Source organism: Bombus vosnesenskii, unplaced genomic scaffold, assembly GCF_011952255.1.
Source record: "Bombus vosnesenskii isolate JDL3184/JDL3185 unplaced genomic scaffold, Bvos_JDL3184-5_v1.1 scf7180000013264, whole genome shotgun sequence".
NCBI lineage: Eukaryota > Metazoa > Arthropoda > Insecta > Hymenoptera > Apidae > Bombus > Bombus vosnesenskii.
The window spans coordinates 9,923,253-9,943,998 of record NW_022882924.1 but is presented as its reverse complement, the minus strand read 5'-3'; the positions used below and the strand labels follow the sequence as shown (position 1 = coordinate 9,943,998).

The 20,746-nt window shown below is 29.4% G+C and overlaps 4 protein-coding genes and 1 long non-coding RNA gene across 10 annotated transcripts; 2 read left to right on the top strand and 3 right to left on the bottom strand.

The window, feature by feature from the left end:
• Window positions 1-256: 256 nt before the first annotated feature.
• LOC117235468 lies at window positions 257-3,699 on the bottom strand. Its single transcript, XM_033497516.1, has 11 exons — window positions 3,287-3,699; window positions 2,993-3,140; window positions 2,664-2,839; window positions 2,414-2,586; window positions 2,125-2,278; window positions 1,936-1,980; window positions 1,707-1,857; window positions 1,207-1,565; window positions 790-1,082; window positions 607-714; window positions 257-379 (listed from the first exon to the last, which is right to left on the bottom strand). Exons 1-11 carry the CDS (start codon window positions 3,362-3,364, stop codon window positions 283-285), a joined length of 1,782 nt encoding a protein of 593 aa, XP_033353407.1. The 5' UTR covers window positions 3,365-3,699; the 3' UTR covers window positions 257-282.
• A 324-nt stretch (window positions 3,700-4,023) lies between these two features.
• Window positions 4,024-9,038, bottom strand: LOC117235537 (peptide methionine sulfoxide reductase). Of its 2 annotated transcripts, none has more exons than XM_033497673.1 (5): window positions 8,947-9,038; window positions 6,035-6,201; window positions 5,599-5,719; window positions 5,371-5,507; window positions 4,024-5,074 (listed from the first exon to the last, which is right to left on the bottom strand). In XM_033497673.1, exons 1-5 carry the CDS (start codon window positions 9,010-9,012, stop codon window positions 4,837-4,839), a joined length of 729 nt encoding a protein of 242 aa, XP_033353564.1. In that variant the 5' UTR covers window positions 9,013-9,038; the 3' UTR covers window positions 4,024-4,836. The 2 variants fall into 2 exon arrangements, with proteins under 2 accessions (XP_033353564.1, XP_033353574.1); XM_033497683.1 differs by lacking the exon at window positions 8,947-9,038 and adding an exon at window positions 7,822-7,924.
• LOC117235563 lies at window positions 8,067-10,583 on the top strand. The gene is made up of 2 exons (XR_004493690.1): window positions 8,067-8,675; window positions 8,778-10,583. It is a non-coding gene; the product is annotated as an uncharacterized LOC117235563 (long non-coding RNA).
• LOC117235498 (protein phosphatase 1 regulatory subunit 16A) lies at window positions 10,283-20,746 on the bottom strand. Of its 4 annotated transcripts, none has more exons than XM_033497599.1 (9): window positions 20,639-20,746; window positions 15,699-15,962; window positions 15,299-15,613; window positions 15,045-15,187; window positions 14,843-14,968; window positions 14,686-14,761; window positions 14,386-14,603; window positions 14,131-14,302; window positions 10,283-11,502 (listed from the first exon to the last, which is right to left on the bottom strand). In XM_033497599.1, exons 2-9 carry the CDS (start codon window positions 15,925-15,927, stop codon window positions 11,195-11,197), a joined length of 1,587 nt encoding a protein of 528 aa, XP_033353490.1. In that variant the 5' UTR covers window positions 15,928-15,962; window positions 20,639-20,746; the 3' UTR covers window positions 10,283-11,194. The 4 variants fall into 4 exon arrangements, with proteins under 4 accessions (XP_033353490.1, XP_033353481.1, XP_033353499.1 ...); XM_033497590.1 differs by lacking the exon at window positions 20,639-20,746 and adding an exon at window positions 16,961-17,705; XM_033497608.1 differs by lacking the exon at window positions 20,639-20,746 and adding an exon at window positions 16,961-17,701 and having other exon boundaries at window positions 15,299-15,601.
• Window positions 15,956-19,183, top strand: LOC117235547 (transmembrane protein 42). 2 transcript variants are annotated; one of them, XM_033497705.1, is made up of 5 exons: window positions 15,956-16,135; window positions 16,202-16,303; window positions 18,335-18,520; window positions 18,632-18,778; window positions 18,893-19,183. In XM_033497705.1, exons 3-5 carry the CDS (start codon window positions 18,347-18,349, stop codon window positions 19,040-19,042), a joined length of 471 nt encoding a protein of 156 aa, XP_033353596.1. In that variant the 5' UTR covers window positions 15,956-16,135; window positions 16,202-16,303; window positions 18,335-18,346; the 3' UTR covers window positions 19,043-19,183. The 2 variants fall into 2 exon arrangements, with proteins under 2 accessions (XP_033353596.1, XP_033353587.1); XM_033497696.1 differs by lacking the exons at window positions 15,956-16,135; window positions 16,202-16,303 and having other exon boundaries at window positions 18,072-18,520.

Below are 20,746 nucleotides of genomic sequence, written 5' to 3'. Positions count from 1 at the left end.
TACTTCTCATGCTTGAATTATTTGGGCACGTGTTTCTAATTTATGCATAAATATAAAACAATTAAATTTTCCATTAGCATTTAACATCAAATTGGATTGCTATATTTCTTATTCATAAATTCAAATATTTTGTCAACAAATTTAAACATAAGACTTTTGAAATGTTGAATAGCCATTAATACAGTATAGGGACATGTCGGACTTTAGTAATTTTAAGTAGGGGTAGTTTACTTACAACTAGAAATACTAATTGTTATAAACAGTTATAAATAATTGAAATATTTATTTATAAAAATCTAATTTTACATAATGTAAATGTTGTTTTATAAGATCTTCTTGGCCTGTGAATGGCACAATAATATTTAAGTCCACTGCTGACCTAAAATACATATATACATTGTAAAAGCTGATAATATAATAATATCGGCACCGGTACGAAAAAGGTATACAATATTCATATTTATACTGCTTTCATTAGCAATATTAATGTATTTTTTTTTAATATATGTAATATCTATATTATATTACTTATTGAACGTAATAGCATTATATTATCTTCTATAATAAAATTATTACACAAACGTATTTCTAGTAATGAAAACTTACAAATCAGAACAGAGCAAGTTTAAATCCTGAGGTATAAAGTATCTCATATGCGGAGACAAATCAACAAAAGGATCATTATCGTTTTCAAAATTGTCAAATTCTTTTAACCTGCAAAATATAAAAAGGTAATATAAATGCTACTTTTATTTAAATAAAAGTAGTAACTATAAAATTTGTACTAACCGTACAATAAAATGTTTAGGCTCTTGTAATGTAGATTTTCCGATATTACGTTTAGATAAATTAAATACTGTAGGAAATACTGCGTCACGGAAATCGCCAATATTTATGAAACTATACTGTTCTAAATTTTTAACAGATAAACTATTGTTAAATCTTTGTGTAATTAATGCACGCATTATTGGAGTATCTACCCAAACAACGCGGCATTCTTTATGGAGCATTTCTGCAAACCAATCAAAAGCACCGACCTCGGCTACATAATTCCATTGCATGCCATCATACCAATCGTGTACCTGTAAGGTATATAGATATTACAATTAATCAATGTTACATTGTAATAGAAAATCACATCTTCAATTGTAGTAAATTATATCTTTGTAGTCTTTCTTAAACTGTATATTATTGTAAATAACTTACAACACACCGGCAAACATGGCTAAGTAGTCCGCGAAAATCTGCCATCAATGCCATAAACGATTCAGAACCCTTAGGATATAGCAATATAATATCTGTATTTTTAACATTGGCGTCTTCAAATTTTTCTTTTTTTTTATATTTAGTTTCATTGGTTTTAAGAACATTTCCATTGAAAATATTTCTTTGAAAGCTTTTTCCTTGCATACTATAAATATGTATGATATAGATGAGATACATAATTCCAATAATTGTAAATATAGTTAATGTAATAATAGTAATTGGCAGGTACGAATAAGAAGTTGTATCAGAATTAATTTTAGTTGGTACACCAAAAGTTGAAATAGTAATATCTTGACAACCTGTAAATAAAACATCCATTATATTATACTACACAGCAATAAAAAAGTTATTATACATCTAAATTCAAACTGAGAAATATTGACTATCTTAAGCAACAAATTAAGAAAGATATATGAACATAGTAATATCAGTTTACTTACTTTGATACCAAGAACATATGTCAGGTGGTTCCCATAAAGTGTATTCTTGACATCTTATATCACGATATAAAAATATTGAAACACAATAATTTACCTTTTGTGAAATTTCAGTTTGAAATGTCAAATTTCTATTATATATTTCATTTGTTAACTAATAGTGAAATAACAAATTTTAATTACATAACAGTATACTAGAGTATAACTGAGAAATATCAAATATAAGACTTACCAACGTTGTATTAAAGTTATAATTTTTATCTCCTAAATAACTGTCCTAAAAATGATATATAAATTTTATAAAAATTTAGTTTACTTACATTATCAAATTCTAACTTAACATATACACAGGAGTCTAAATATTTCACAATAATATGAAACATCATCAATCTAGTCATATTATGTATTGTTAAAATTTTACCAAAACATTGAAGCTCCAAACAGCATTAGGAAATTCTTTCTTATTAAAAGGACAGCTTTCATTTCCAGATGAATCATACCAAAGTTTTCCCAACCTTATTACTCCAGCTGTAACCATAGGTTTATAAAGGAGTACCTCAAGAAGTCCCATTTTTCTAAATTTATCAAATTTTCAAAATTTAAATAAAATTCTAATATTTAAGAAAATATGACATAAAAATATTATATAACTATTTTCTTAATAGATATTGTACAAATTAATCAATCTTCACTTCACAATATAAACTTACTTATCAATATTATAGTCATATGTACATTCAAATATTGGTGTCATGATTTCTGTTCGTTTATATTTAGTTTTTATGAATTTATTATGTTTTAACATTTTTACATCCTTATCAAAAGAAAATTGAACAGAATAACATGCGGTAAATATATATGGAACAAAAATTCCAATAGTGTTCTAAAAAACAAAAAATAGATGTTAAATCTTCCGACAAATTATTCATTTTATACAATGTCAAAATTAAAAGTTATTACCTGATACTGTTTATCTGAAACAAACCATATGGTACTCCTAGTATGAGTTTCACTTCCATAAGAGTTGTGAAATTTATAATTGACACACTTTTCTTCACTAGTTGATGCATTAGTTAACAAAGTTAATACATATTTACATATACTTTTTGGTGGTTTAAGATTAATCTGTATAATAGCTGTGAAACATTAAATATGATTTAAAAATTTTATAATGTAACATAAATAGATTTTATTTATACTTAAAATGTTATTATTATTACATATATATATATACTTTAGTCTAATTATTTGTTCTGAAAATCTAGATATAAATATATATTATTATTTACCAGGAGATTCAGAAGCTTCATTTTTATTTTCTATTATTGAAAAATTAACATCAGTGGAAATATCTTCGCTTGTACAATATCGTATAGATGAGATATTATTATTCAAGTTATTTGTTAATATTTTACAACCATCAGCATCACAGATATACTGTAAGTAAAAAAATTTTTTTAATAAAATAAAGTAAATATAGGGCTCTATTTTTACAAGCGATATTGATAAATGAGTGATGAATATACAGGCATAAAAATAAATATCAAATATTACATTTAATTACTTATTGTACCTATACTTACTTTACGTTCATTTGTGTATGGAAAAGATGAATATGTAACTGCAATCAGGAACGCAGTTATCATATAACCTTTAAGCATAACTGAACTATGCTTTTACAGAATCTATATCGTATTCAAAATTTGTATACTTTATAATCAAATTTTTAAATTTCCTATGAATTTTTTGTGTTTATTTAGAAAAAAGGATTCTCACAATCTTTCCAATTAAAAAAATTGACACACATTATCTCCGACTGTTGATACTATTTTAATACGTATTTTTAAATGGAACATACTTATTCAATGTCACAGCCATGTGTGTAACAGAAAAATGTTGTAACGGAGTAGCGATAACAATCTTTAAAAATAAAGCGAATTTGCTTGTATGTGTATGCACATGTATGTATACACATGCGCGTTGCTCAAGCAGCGCCTTTTAAATTCGGTATCTATATATACATATACTGATTAAGATATTGGTTACAAAAAATAATATCTAAACTGTTAATATTTGGAAAAATATAAGAAATTTACAAAGAAAAAAATATAAGAAAGTTACAAAAGAATTGTAGACAAACTTACCTATTCTTAAAAGTTACAATGCACATAATCAAGAGAGGAGAAAGTACAGAAGAGAAACAAAAAGAAAAGTATTTAAAGTATTTGTAGAACTCGTAATCGTTATTTTAATTTTTCAGTAATTTTACTGATTTTTATAAACGATTATTACATATATTTTGATTTTTTCGCAATGCAAATTAATTTTATATAAGTAAAGTATATATAAAAATCAAATTATAATGTGAAGTAAATGAGTTAGAAGCACATTAAATTCCGATATACAGTCGTATCTCACTTCACCATACCATATATCTATATGTACGTAAGCGTGCGTATCTGACAACGCAGTTGTCTTGAAATTATATACATTTACTAATACTCATGGTCATAATTCTAAACATCATAAAACAAAACGAAATAGTAATATTATCCAAAAAGTTACAACTTGAAGAATTTAAAAAGCATGCTTCAGTTGTATGCTCTATAGTCATTTGTTTTTTTTTTAGGATGAATAATAACGCGATAAACTTATAAAACTTATAGAATGTACGAAGTGATCAAAAAACAAATTATTGCAAACAGAATTATCTGTATATACCTTTCACAGCCTATCTTACTGCAAATTAATTTTTAGTTCTTTTTAAAAAACGACATGTCGATACTGCTGAGCAAACAAATCTGTTATTACTCATTTATGCATGAAGTATAGCATTAATATCCTGTTAGTAAAACTTATATACTACAATAAAAATGATAGAAAACGAGAGGTTTTAATACTAACAAGAAGGATATTTACCGAACATAACTACTTTTTAAAATCGAGCTAAACCCTCATTCGCATTATTAGAATTGTTCGGCGAACGATTCCAGACATATTCTTTTAAGACAGGTTCACAGAAAACCTGCATTGCATAAGGAAGTCTTTTGTCAGATTTAAAAACTTCTTCTTACGAGGAAATAAATCCTATTTGATCTGTACTACATACGAAGAATTATTAAACATTCTTAAGCTAGCAATATAAACCGTTTCCTTGATTTTCGATTACATATTTCTGTAAATATTGCGCAGCTTTCTCACTTAAACCAAGATTAGGTAAGTCTTTTTCAAATTGTTCGATCGTTCCAGCACCAGCAATGTAACCATTCAATTTAGCAGCTAAAGGTGAATTTCGAAGAACCTCGTCGCTGGTGAGACCAGTAGTTTCGATTAACCATGGATGATTTCGAAGTCGATACTTTTGATGATAACTGAAAAAAATAAAAACGAATCAATCATTTAAAAATATTGAAAATCACTTATTTAAATATTTTAATTCGTTGTGGACGAATCTAAAATTTTTAAGTAAATATGAACGATATATTTAGCCTAATAAAAATCAACGTAAAAGATCGAATCAAATAATATTACATCATTAATAGATGGAACTTTCTCTCTTTTTCTATCATATAACAATGTTAATTAAAGTAATGTATCGATCCAAAATCATTTCCTTTTGTACTTCTCTACGAAAAAGATTGTTATAGTTATAATGCATAATTCTTACTCCTCAGCCGGGTAGAACTTTTCGAATTTTCTTATCTCGGTGAGAATTAGGTTTGTACGCTTCCGCTGTTCTTGTTCACGTGACTTTTCAGCTAGCAACTTTTGTTCTTCATCATGATACAAGACCAGTGACATATACTGGAACCAATAGAAAAAAAATAATCATCTTTTAATAATTAATAAGATTAAAAATTAAATACTTATAATAAAAATCATTATACACATTTACCTGTCTCTTGATCTTTGTAGTGAGACCATATTCATGATTCTGCCAAAATAAAGCGAGTAATTGTGTATATGATATTACGTCTGGATTATATTCGATATCGACGACTTCCGTATGATCTCCACTATAAACGAGAATAGAATAGATTACGGTATTACAGGTCATAAATACATTACAGAGGTATTATCTGATATATAGCGATTAATAAATTTGCGATAAAAAAGAAGCATGTAGAAGGTATTAATATTTGTACTAGGAAAATTAATAAAAATACATGTAAGTGTTATTTTGTAGATAATTATCTTTATTGTATATTTTTAAAAAATGATATTAGATAAACTATTGTTCAAGAACAAATTTTGCACATACCTAAAAAAAAAGTTTTAGGCATACTTAGTTATTCTTAGAGAAAGAAAATGTAAATGGTATAAGAACATACATATTTCTATAAATTGGTGATTCCTTTTGTCCTCCGGCATAGCCAACGCAAGTCCTAATTACACCGGGTAAAACGCCAAAAAGACAATCGCCAGCCCAAAAGCATCCCATTCCGAATGTTGCACGTTTTGCTTGGATTTCTTTGAATTGTCCTGGCATCTTGTTCGACTATCGTCATCAACACGTGCCAAATCACGTAGAAGGTCATAAAAGAGAGTACTTGATACAATTACAAAAATGCTAACGGAAATTGAGTATGCTAGATTATGATATCAACGCAAGGGATATAAGCGAAAATCGTTCGATTCACGTGCCGTAATGATGTTTTGATTTGATCCGATAAAGAAACCTGAAACCTGCTAAGTAACGGTTAAGCTGAGGATGACTAGTGGCAGAATAGTATCAGTTTTCTAGCGAAGATTTTATCAAACAAAATCATTTTTCTTTTATGTAAAGCACAAAAATTCTTAATTCTTCCTCGATATTAGTAGAATTTTAGAAATTTAAACATTGGAAATGTTTTTAACGGGTGTTAGTGTTAGACCTAATAAAATGCTTATGAATATGAATAAAATTAATTCTAAGTATTTTAGTATCGACACCTGTTTGGAGATTTCGTTTGTTTAAATATTATTTTGACCTTGTATCTTTATGCTTAGAAACAGTCCTTTTTTACGACACCCGTTGTGTATAAATTACAGATCTGATGCTTGTGTCAGATGCGTGTACAAAAAAAGCGTGAAGAAATTATACAGGGTGAACCACATAACTTGATCACCTTCATCGTTTCAGTTAATGAAATTACTTTGAAATGTATTATTCCGTAATAACATACTTTAAAATCCAAAATTCTTTTCAATATTTAAACACGCAATACTACTATTTTTTCTTACGATAAAATTTACATTAATTAATTTGTTTAATTTTATTTTCAAATGTATGCAAAAATGAATATATTTTCGAATCCTGTAACTATTTCAATATATCAGAATTAGAAGTATAAAAATAGAGTACATACTTGAAAATATATTGATGTATCTTACAAGATGCTTAAAATGCTATTCATTGACTTCAATATACTTGAATCTATTGTAGTTTGATCTCATGAACACGGTAACATGTAATCAAAGATGGATCTATTGTGTGAGTATGTACCATCATTAAATATTATTCATCACCAAAAAATTTTTTTAAATCTTACTATTTCATAAAAAAAGAAAATTATGTAAATGGTAAATTAGAAGTTCCTACTTTTTCAATTTTTTAAGGAAATATTTTTGGAACTGTTTTACTTCCCATCAATATATAATCAAACAAAAATACCTATAGAAACAAAGTTCTGAAAATTAGCCAAGTTATGTGACTTTTTGAAATAAAGAGTAAAGCATAAACTAATATATAACAGCTTGTCTATAAGTGACAAGCAGTTCAGATGGTTTAGTTACATGATTTGATTAACAAATTGAAATTTATGACATAACAACTTTTATTGATGACAGATTAAAAAGATTAATAAAAATAATCAAAATTTGTCCAAATAATAAAATATTGTTAATCATTTAAAGTAATTCAATTTGCTGACTTATTTACTTTCTTAATTACTGAATTTTCTGTTTTAATTATTATTTTCTATTCTAATATTTATTAATAAAATCTACTTTTTGAAAAATTCATGTGATATTTTAAGCAGTATAAATATGTAACATCTTTTCTGTTTAGTAGAAGTGTTATAAAAATACATTAAAGATAAAATAAGCTTATTTTAAATGATATTAAAAAATTATTTACCTTATTTTACGATAAAATAGAAAAGATTAAAAATATAAACGAAAAAGTAAAGTAAACGAGAAAGTAGATTCACTCCAAATTGAACGGACGACACTCCGTTAATGACTGAAAAGAACAAGAAACTACCGCGTGCTTCAGCAGCTCTACTTTTTATCACAGTATCCCCCCTCCTTCTCTTTTCCCCACTCTTCAATACGAACTACCACCACTCTTTTCTCGAAATACATATTTCGTTAGTAAGTAGCTCTCCTTTAAATCTCAATTCAATTTTCAATTTTAATAATCCGATATTGCTGCCTTAGCATTTCTGCTTACATTTTCTACTATTGTGTTGGTTATTTGGTAATAAAAATTGCATTTGTGACGCCACAGAGTATGTACATATATACTTCCTAACGGTAAAGACTGGTAAAGGTTATTCGTATATTATATTATAATTTTAATATTTAAATGGTGCTGTGCATTTCATTCATACATAAAATTTACAAATTGTGTAGTAAAATATCTGTAAGTATTTTTTTACAAATCGGATACATATAATCATTAGCCTAAAACTAAAAGGTGCGTGTTTTAAAATACCGGATCAAAGAACGTGGCTAAAAATATCGATATTAACCTCACTCGCGAGAGATACTGTGCCATTAATCGATGTCAAATCTCATTGTATATAGGGTATGTGTTAATTGTCAATTTAACTGGAGTTCAGTAAGTTATTCGCCTGAGTTGCATCAGAAAATTGAAGCCACATGTGTTCGTTACATTAGATAACAATTGCTGGACCGACTGATGTAATTATTGTACCCTGCACACTAAGCTCAGTAGCTCGTCATCCACAGCTTCGATCATGCAGAGAGGTTATTATCGCGTCTTTTATTTCCTGTGTATATGATGTTTGCAGTGATACATAATATCTGATATAATTTATTCATTTACAAATGTTTATTGGAACATAGCAGTATTGGGAAGTTTGGCATTTTCATAATGCCAAATATAGTACAGGCGCATAACTTGGACATGCATCATTCCACAATCGTTGAAAAGTCGGATTTAACAATATACTATATCTAATCAAAGATAACTTGAGTGAAAAATATAGTAAAATAGTGCAAATTAATGATGACATACCAAATAGCGATAGTTGATTGCGATGAAACTCCTGCGTAGTAAGAGGGTTAAATTTGGTGTCACCATCTTTGATAGAAATATCTATTGATAAGTGGTCCAAAAGAATCATTCATTCATTAATATTGTTAAAGACAATAGTCGAAGTTAAATTGTTTTGCAACAATTTAATTGGGATCTTTGCAACTTTGTTCGAATATTTGTTCACTTCGATAAAATGTAAATGTTTCATGCGATTCGAAATATTGATTTGAAAAATGTTTAACGTAATGAAAATGCAATGGATTTTATGCATTTATACTTATGCCTTTCTTCGTAGCTTTCGTTAAGCTAGGTCTTCCTTGAAAATTTAATCAGCTTCGATTAACGTGAGCACGTGATTATCACGTTCAACGATGGAGGATGTCAGGGACATTTCCAAATATATTTAAAATGAAAAGTGATATTTTACCGTGCATAGAATTAATTTATTAAGTTGGTATAATATAGAAACATTATGTAATTATAGCAAAAATGTCTGTTTCATTCTTTACTGATTCATACATGAGTATATTTATTACATACGAAAATAATAAAAGTGTGAATGAAATATGAATGTAATCAAAATTCAATTTCCATTTCGTAAATCCGATCATTAAAGAAATGCATATATAAAATTTGTATAAATGGAAACAGTACGGAAATGAATATGTGTCGGAGATGAAAGGGCATCGGAACCTTTCTTTAGAATGTTCAGAAAAACCCAATACCCTAATCCAAACATTTACGACAACGACATTTAAACAATAATCGAAGAACTAGTTACACGGGCACTTAAGCTTTATGATGATGGGTTTGGGCTCGAGGTGACATGATGAGTCACCGAACGTACCCACGGTCACGGGAGGGACGTGTAATAAAGGAAGTAGGAAATAGTTGTGCAGCTCTCCTCAAAAACAGAGATTGACCCGAGGAGTGGGAAAAGGAATATATAAGGGCAGTTCCACTTGGAGTTTTTGGAGTTCATGCAGATAAGTTTGACTTGTACGTGCAGTTATATGTGTATCATATCGCATTCGTCATCCCGTGTACCGTGGATTCGTTATCAAATCTGAATTCGTTGTCATCAACATCTCGACTATCCTATTGCCGCTATTACTTACAGCCTTTTGTAGTGCTCATATTTGTACTAATAAACATCAGCTTTATCCGCGATGGTAAATTTGAGTGAAGGTTCATCGAACGCCCAAAATTCCAACCTTAATCCGACATATAAATAATGTTAGGATGTAAATTCTCATTGAAATGTAAAAGTATGCAATGCATATTTATAGGATGTAAAATTAATGTTGATTGAATATCGTATAATTCAAGATATATTTCTAAGAAAAAATACAGGATATATACTATTGCGGAATAACGGCACACATCAAAATTTACAAATAAAAGTATTCGTAGAAATATGTATATCTAAATGAATATAAAAAATATTATTTATAATTAGCATTTTTATAAAAAACACGAGAAATATCTACGATATACGATATCATACATAGTAGCCGCAAAAATGAGTTCTTGCGCAATATACAATTCAATAATTATTGTTTGAAATATACATTATGTTTACGCTGTAATAAATAAAATTCTGTACATATTCGAAACTTAACTATAAATTTAGTTAATTGTATCGCAGTTACTTAAATATTCGCTTAAGTACAATACAGATTAGAAATCTATACGATCCCGTTATCTCGAATTTGTAAGCGCATCATCTGTTCAAGACCCCACGCGATTTCCTTTCAAAATCGTACGCGAACAGCTTATAAAATTAATCAAGGTCTAAGAAACTATTAGACGGTACTTAAAATACAAGATCGAAACAGATGTTAGTTTGCACCATATCTAAATAAAAGAATCTCGTTTGGTACAATTATCTACGGTTTTCTATGGAAGAGATACATAGATTTATAAGTACATGTTGACGAAGGTACTAAAGTTGCGGGGAACAAGAATAAAATGGAATTAAATGATTTTTAAAGAAGGTGATGAGTAGACTGCGGATTTTTATATTTTTATAGATACACTTAAAGACATTGAATTTAAATAGAAATCTGTTTTATTTATCACATATTATAATAAATACTCTACTTTGGATATTTTATGTTTTCGCATATTATATGCATTGTGTGCATTTTTGTACTTTTAGATTTTACAAAAATGCATAAAAATTCGCAATCTAGGTAGTGGTAAGGAAGAAAGTAATTAAAAATAATTACATGACAGTACAGCAACTTTTTTCAGAATGATTATCACCGACAATGTCGCTCGTATTTCCGGTGAATCTCTGAAAATCCCTGCCAGTGTTGAGTTCAGAATTGGAGATAGGCGACCCGGGAATACCATTTCCATTAGCATCTATCGATCCACCTGATATATGCCGATTTTGTGCCCTTTGTTTCTTCAAATCCGATAATGATTTGACAAAAACTACCGAGACGTGTATGTTGATCTTGCCGTTGGTGTCGCTGTCTGACGCGTAGATCGGCTGCTGATTACTGATCGGCGTGTCGGGCCCTGTCACTATCGAGGCAAACATGTAAATCCAATGCTATTTCTTGTTCCTTCTGGTTCACGTGAAATTTGCTTTCCTTCCCTCTCATCCCATTCCACCTTGTATTACCCTCCACCTAATTCCCCTTTTTATACACTGAAATAGCACTTCAAAAGAAACTCGACTAGTATGAAAATTAGCAGCCATGCGCTAAGCGGTACATGCTTCAGCAATAAGCATTAGAAACATTGCATGACGGAGCACCAAAAACATGTTCTCTTTATTCTACATAAAAACACCTTTATCCTTCGTCTCCTACCTTCTATCGTATTTATTATCATGTTCTCAGACTTCTTTTTTAGGAGAAAGAAGAAAATTTTTAACAACATATCGGTTTCTTCTTTACCCCGATAAAAAGTGGATAATAAGTTACTTTTGTTTATTAGTTTATCACGTTGTAAACTAAGTCTTTAGGTTTTAAAATATGAATGCATTTATACAAATTTTTGTATTATAAAACACAAAAGATTTAGTTTACAATTCAATATTCGTATGCATTAAACATAATATTTGTATACAGAAATATGTATGTACATACAAAGCAAATAATAGTTGAATTCTCTGGAACACTAAAATGACTTAACATTTTTCTAGACATATGCATTAACGCTATTTTTAGCTGTGTCAATGTCCAAACATATCTTATTATAATAATGTAATAAGATTTGTCAAATCAATCATTTCTTAAACTAATACCTTCATTTATGCAATAAAATTTATTAAAATATAATAGTATGCAATATAAATATTACAATAACATCATAAATTTTATTATTTTTAAAAGATAACAAGTGTGCTATATGATATTAAACATCAACATTTTATATCAACATCTTTATAGTAATAATCAACAATTTAAATATGCATCAAAATATTTAAATAAATTTTTAATTGTATAACTTTTTACTTTTAAATTAAGACAAATTTTATGCTTGTTAATGTTACATTTTATCAGTATGATTGATTTGATGTGGAATCTATTATAGATTCCTATTAGCAATAATACGAAACATAATGTCGTGACACAATTGACCTCATAACGACTTTATCATTTAACGATAAAACTAAAAGACGGGAAGACACATCGCGTGAGTACGTAACTAACATTGAATGAATACAGTTAATCATTAGCAGAACTAATATGTTAGGTATGTGACGAAGTTCTATTTCTATTTTTCTTAACATTGTTTTTTATTGTTGGCATATAAGTTTTTTATGTCATTAGGCAAACATTAAATTATAGAACATGTACACGTAAAATCGCAAATATTAAAATGCTTTGTTATCAGAACAGAATCAATAAGAAGCAAACAAAACAAGAGCTATATATATATATATATATATAATAAATAAATATATATATATTTATTTATATCTATAAATAGCAGTAGCTGTCGTCTATTTGCTAAACATGACAATTTACTGTTATAATGTGAGTAAATAAAGAATATGTCAGAACTTTTCACAAATCTAATATATATGTATGTATATTACAGCAAATCGATATGTTTAATGTTTTAATTCACAAACTTTCTATGATATGTAAGTATTATGTGGAGTGCTCATTGAATATTGATTACTGATGCATTACAATATAGATTCAAGTTTAGTTAATCTGTTTGGTAAAATATGAAATACTAGTAATATTACCAAATGAAGCTACATTTGCAATACTTTATTTACTTCACAAAGTAATTTTTTGGGAAACTGTTACAGTAAAAGTCTTCATCCTACTTGTATATATATAGAGAGAGTATTAAGTTATTTGTGTACTATGAATGTGCGTTTAAGCTTAGAACATTTTAAGTAGTAAATATAAAAACAACATTACAAGAGCTTGGTTTTTGACTGTTAAACTTATTATAATGTCTCTTCACACATAACGACCAATAAGCTTTGCCAAATGCTAACATATTATTTGCAAAGAAGTACTGAAAATTAAGCCAATGCAATTTAGCCCTTGCCACAAAAAGTTTAATTCGGAGAAATATTTTTATGCTATAATGATATTTTAAAAAGAGAAAAACATATATATACACAGCACATAAAAATAATTCAACTGTTACAAGAGAAAATTTCGAATGTACAATCACGTAAGAAGTTAAAAAATAATACATCGCTGTGTTGAAAAATACGTTTAAAGAAATAAGAAAGTGATATAGAAAACTGACCTCGCAATTATTCAGGAACACGACGCAGTAGTAACAGAAAACAGAAAGGGCTGATAAATGATCAATGCTTAATACTTTTGTTAACCAATTTATAGTAAAAATTACTGTTCCAATCTTTATACTAACATAATAGCGATCATTTATAATTTTTAACTGCCAGTCTTTAATTCATTTTTTTGAATTACCAAAAATTCGTTAAGGAATATTTTGCTTTGTTTTAAACATAATAAGCGCATGATAAATATAAAGTTACAATAACTATACAACGTTAACAAGGTCGAGTTATGCGACCAAACGCACAGTTTAAATGGACATGACACGTAACGTATTTCTTTTTTTGCACCAATCTTATGCATAAAACTACCATTTACCAGAGGATTCTACTTAACCATAACCAGTGCGAGTTTAACATGATTTGGAATATACCTGATTCTTTATCGACGTCCTCGTGAAGGAAAGATTCATTATCCTTCCCCTCAGGAGCTTTACGTGCAGCTGTTGGTGGTACATTAGAATCTGTTTCACTACTTGTATTTTCTCGTACGTTGGCTTCGTTTTCCGATTGTGGAACATTCGTAGTCGAACCGCCAACGTATGTCTGAAACATAATTTCTCTGTTGTTTGATTTTAATTGTTTCTAACATTACATAATCAACAACAAATATTATTTTTCTTTGTTACCTGTTGCGCTTGTAATCTAAGACGAGCTTCTTCTTGAGCATCTTTTTTTGTAGTCAAAACTTTATCCCTTATCGAAGTTCTTCTTACGCTTTGAGTACGTGTATTTATACTTTGAGATCTACGTACCCGTCTTCCCTGTGCTTCTCGCAATCGTTTACTTTCTTGTTCTGTTTTAAGTTCTACTATCCTTTCTCTAATTTCCGGATCTTCGCAGATATCTATAAAATTAAATTTAACAATTGATTAATATTTCATACAAAAATATAATCTCCAAAATTTTATTAGCAAAAATATTTTTACCAGCTGGCGTTTCATCGTGTTTATTCTTTGCATTTAGATCAGCTCCATTTTGTACTAGTAACTCAAGAACTTCCAACTAAAAAGATAAAATGAATGTAGAAAACGGGTTTAATTTAAATAAGTTAGTTAATACAAAAAAACGTAATTCAGATCGTACATGGCCCCAGCAAGCAGCTGCATGAACTGGTTGCCATTTGTCATTATCTTCGACATCAGTTGAAACATGTTGGTCTAAAAGAAATTCAACTACCCTTAAATAACCATTTGCAGCTGCAATGTGAAGCTAAAATTGAAAAAAGAAAAAGATTATTGACAATTACTTTTTAAAATTAATAGACTTAATAAATTGGTATACATACAGGTGTAGCACCTTGATGATCTTTATATTCTAGATCACCACCTATAGAAGCTATATTTTGTAAATCTCGTAACATTTGAACTTCTATTGAAGCCCTAGTTTCATCTATTAATTCTTGAGTAACACCTCGTCTTGCCATTTCTCCTACAGTTATATAAACAAATTAAAATCAAAATATCATTCCTGTATATTTTTTGTAATCTTGCATTTTTTAAGTAATTTTTAATTACAGATATGTATTTTAAGGATTTTTACCTTCAATGCAATCTAATGTTTTTTCATCTTCACAAATATCATAAGGCATATTACCATCAGCATTCACAGCTAATAAATTGGCACCTCTAGCAATGAGATTTTTAACTAAGTGTAAGTGGCCACAGGTAGCAGCAGCATGTAATGGTGTCCATTTTTCACTATCTTCTGCATTAACATTTGCTCCAAACTCGATTAGTAATTTCATCATTTCTTCATTGTCATCTATACAACACTGATGTAAAGCTGTCAGTCCATCTTCATTAGTTGAATCTGGATTTACTCCTTTTTTCAAGAGTCGCCTCACTAAAGCATATGCTACTTCTTAATATGCCGACTGATATACTCAGTTATATTAAAAGTAATTGCAAATAATAATATTATAAAAATTATGTCAGATTACCTTCATCAATGTCATTTCTTGCTGCGGCTTCTAATAGCATTACGCTGTCACTAAAATATATGTGACGTTTGTTACTTGTATGTCTGGTTTGATGTCGTAGCCATTCTTTTTCACGTTGACGCCATACTTTCAATTGTTGGAGTCTTCTGTGACGAGCCAAATGCAATCTCTCTTGTGTTGTTAACCTTTCTACATGTACCATTTCTGCTACTAAATCTGAATGTTCCATGGCTATATTTTTGTAATTTTCACAGCTGTATTTACCTACTCAAAAGAAACAGATTATATTTTGTTTTGTATGTATTATTTAGTATTATAATGTGTTAGTGTCTTCAATACACATGAAACAGAACTCTTATCAGGAAGACTATGATAAAACGGAATTTGAAGCCAACGAGATTACCTTTACACTTATAAAACCATGAATTCATTTCAAGGTATTTTAAAATTTTGTGACATACATTAGATATCATTTTGTTATAATTTAAGTTTTGCTCTTTCAGATTCAAAATCTGTGTGAAATTAACTGCTTTTTCATTCGGTATTTTATTGTGAATGATATCATACTTTTATCCAAAACTTTGTCATATTTATCAACTACTTAGGTAAGTAAATGTACATTATTTACACAAATGTTCCAAAATACTTATTTGACTCATCATATAATCAGTAACAATAAGTTAACGTTGCTTTGTAGTTTCTTCTTAAAGCAAAATATGCTTCCATTACGCATTAACGCAATAAAAAATTCACATAAAATTATGTTTTTTATATAAAACTAAAAAATCAATAAAACAATTAGCAACAAAATTAATGAAAAATTATAAGATTATCCGTAATTAAATTATCACAAAATAAAAATGTACAATTTAATCTTATCTTACTCTATACATGATATAGTGTAATTTTTCTATGATAAATTATATAATTAGAAGATTTCAACAGGTAACGAAAATAACATATGCAAAGGTGTTATATTGGGTGGCATTGTTTTCTCATTCTTTATTTCTTGTTTCTTATTTCAACGTATGGAAAAAAACAATATATTCCTCGTATAAAAGACAAAATAGGTGAAATAGAAGAATACAGGTGAAGAGTGGGAGAAAAAAATTGAATCAGTGATGAATAAAATATCGATGGAACTGACTTAGAAACGGAAATGTGAGTGTGTATGCCATTTCATGATTGTAACTCGAGAGTTAATGCAGGTGAAAGAAATCTGTTCTAAGACTGGGGGGTGTCAAATCGCGGTATCTACTCACATCGGCAAGTGATCGCTTGCTCGTTCACTTATTCGTTCGCGATCCAGTGGAATGCGGAAGTTTACTCGTTCGTTCGTTCATTCGTTCGTCTTTTGTTTCTTTTTTCGTTCGGTTCGGAAAGCGGGCGAGATGAAGGTAGGAAATTTTAGTATCTTGCCAAGTTGAACTGAAAAGTGGAGCTGAATCTCGCGAGTACACGACGTAGCGGAGAGAGAGAAAGTCACCGTGTTGATTGATCAAAACGTAACATAATTTTTACGGTCTCTCTGATGCGACGATTCCACTAAATGAAATTGAACCGAAGAGGGTGGACGAACCTCTTGCTTTTAATTTCACGAAAATCACGTCGCGTTTGATCTCGTCGCGGCGCCGTGCACGCGAGGAAACGCGTACCTGTCAGTCGCCATTTTTAAACTACCTGTAGAAAACCATTCGCGCGTTCCCTTCACCGCGCGCTAACTTTGTCTTTTTTCAAATTATGTATCTCTTACGCACGACCAGTCTCTATGCGTACTCACACTATATGCTGTGTATTCATTTTATTTTCTACAGATTATGGTATATTTGTAACACATATCGAATCAGAAGATCGTGGAACTTAGTGCTTAGCACCTTCTTGGAAATTCAAATATCGCTATTAATTTATGACGTACACAATGTATGTATGTACATTGTTATCTTACCGTTCTTTTTTGGGTATAATCAAATTAATTTATTGAGTCATTGAATCTCGGAATTTAACTTATCTCAACGATTCATTAGTACATTTTTATTTGTTGAATTATGTAAGAATATCTATTAGTTGATAAATTTTGAGAAAGATTCTGTTATAATTGATGTGAATTGTATACTTATCTAACCTTTTTTCTATCTCTCATTTTTTGTGTAAGTAAATAAGTATATTACAAATTTAATTATTAAATAAAGTAAAGTAACAAAGGACAGTGTCTTCCTTATATACATAATTATTCATATTTCATTATTTTATGATGTGAATTGTATACTTATCTAACCTTTTTTCTATTTCTTATTTTTTGTGTAAGTAAATAAGTATATTACAAATTTAATTATTAAATAAAGTAAAGTAACAAAGGACAGTGTCTTCCTTATATACATAATTATTCATATTTTATTAGCACGAAGATTTTTAATAAAATGAGTAATTAGAAAATCGATTTGTTTTTCATTCATTTTAATACTCCCGCCATGAAAACAAGATCTGTAGTCATCGCGCATAAAGTATAGGATGTTATACTTTGTTTACGGTACTAGTAGAAATCTCAGTTTCACATCAGTAAAGTTAAAAGTGATATGGATTGAAAATAATTCTATGTCATTATTTTATTATTATTAATATATTTAATATATTAACAGCGGTGCTTGATAATGAAACGTAAACTTTCTTCTTCGTTGACATTGAAAGAAAGTCAACCTTCCTCGATGTTATATATGAAAAAAAAGCAAGAATCAAATATTCCTTTAGCTGTCATCAGTGGATTCTTTGCAACTATCGGAAGTCTACTTGGTAAACTCGCTGGTGGTGCCGATGTGGATTCCACTGTAAGTGATGTTCTTCGCAACCATTAGTTGCATAAAGAGTATTTAATAATCTTGTGTATAAATTAAATTCCACTATTTTTATTCAAAACTAATTATGTATTTCTTAATAAGTTCGGATTGCTGCTTAAAGGAGTACTTTTAATACTAATGATAATAAGCAACACTGTGGGCTACGCATTTTTCGTAAAAGCACTCAATGCTAGCGGATCTTCTTTACCATGTACAATAACTAGCGCCGCCACCAGTTATATTTGCTCGGTATTTTACTTATTCTTCTATCGATATATGTATATATATATATATATACACACTAAAACGAGAACACAAAGAAAAGTGAATGCATATTTAGATCTGATTTATTTTTTCTTAAAGGCTCTTACGGGTTCCTTGATTTTTAACGAATCAACGTCACTTACTTGGTGGTGCGGTATATCTTTCGTTATTCTGGGTTTATTGGTCATCTCTTGTACGCAATCCAAAGACCATCATATACCTTCCCTGAAGAGATCGAAGAGCGAATAATTTCCGAAAATGATTTGGAAATCTTTTTCTGTTACTTTCTTAATATTATGCTGTGTCTACATGTCATCTACATTGTAATAATATTATTATCTATTTTAGTATGTATAAATTGAATAAATAAATAAAAAATTATACTGAAACTTTGTTTAAGGGAATTGCAAGACCTCTTTTCTTTTCGTTTTTTTTTTCGTATCAGTTAATTCTTTTTCTTGTTAAACTGTTATTCGTTTCTAAATCTTCGAAACCTTATTTCAGCTTTGTAAAATTTATTTCATTATTTGTCATACGATATTTGTAATTGCCCATGATTTGCGCTACTTAACCGAGCATATAAAGATTAATACAGGCTTATCGTCTTTGGTTTTCATTTCTCTTTAAAAAAAAAGATAATGGAAAATACGAAAAGAACGACCGAGGAAACTGGCAAGAGAAAAGACCTGAAGCGTACTTGTTTAGAGACTAAAGTGGATCTCCGTGCTTGTAATAGTACTGGATAAGAAACGCGAGGGAAAAAAGAATAGAAGATTCTTCCGCCCTATTTCCTACTACACGTAGACTATACAAATTCCTTTTTTATTGTATTGAATCAGAAGTTCTTTTTAATCTAACAATAACGTTTTGCCTCTTTCATTTCTTTATACTTTTTTGTTAAAATTTTAATATTAAGCAACTAAAATTAACACCAAAATTAAAAGAAAAATTTCAAAGCTGATCGTATTTACGAAACTAATTGTAAGTACAAAAAAATACTAGATTTGAAATTCTAACTAAAAAATCTTTAAAATTTCGATCTAAGAAAAGTTAATTAATTCATTAAATTGATTAAATAACGAGCCTTTATTTATACTGTTTGGGAAGTTGACGTAGGTTAGTAACGAAGCATCCTACTAGTCCAGGGTTACTAGCATTTCGTTACATAGGTAGTGTACCCTAGTTAAAGGTATATGTGTACCGAACTGTCCAAGAAGTTTCAGTCGACCAGGTTTTTACTTTGTGGGGCAGGGTCGTGGTTCATAGGTATATCATGCAGTTGAAAAGGAGGGTATTAGAAGGAGAACGTAAAAGAGGAGCCAGAGGATGGCTTTATCGAGCGGCGGCTGCGCCACAGTGTTGTTCTCTACACTGCCGCCTACCGGTTGTCAGTCATTCCCAACAGTCCAAAATATGATAGTTTCTCTCTTTTTATCTTTTTTAATAAATATTTTCTTACTACTGCTCTGCTACACATTTGCGTAACAATAAACACTTGTCCATAATCTTCCATACCATTAAGTGTACAACTTTGAACGGTAAATCTTGAAAATTTGTATGATCTATTAACCGCTCGAGCTGCTTTAAACACTCGACTCGTGTAATTGCACTCCTCAATAGATTAAATCATTATTTGAATCATCAACATCGACACCTTTTTTATTTTCATTGAATTTACAAGAGTACATTGTAACAATCGTCTATCACTGTAAGCTACGGTCATTGTTCACTTAACGCTCTTGTAATAATCAAACATTAATCAAATAATTAGCATTTAATCGTCTCAGATTTTCGAGATTATCCGTTTCAAGTGTTTTTATACATGTTTTAACTCATCACCCTTACCGTGGTAGGCCTTCCGTTATTCAACGAGTTCTACTGCCCCGTGCACGCGCCTTACTTTCCCCTCCACAACACTTTTATCCCCACCACCGATAGTTCTCCCTCTCGGTG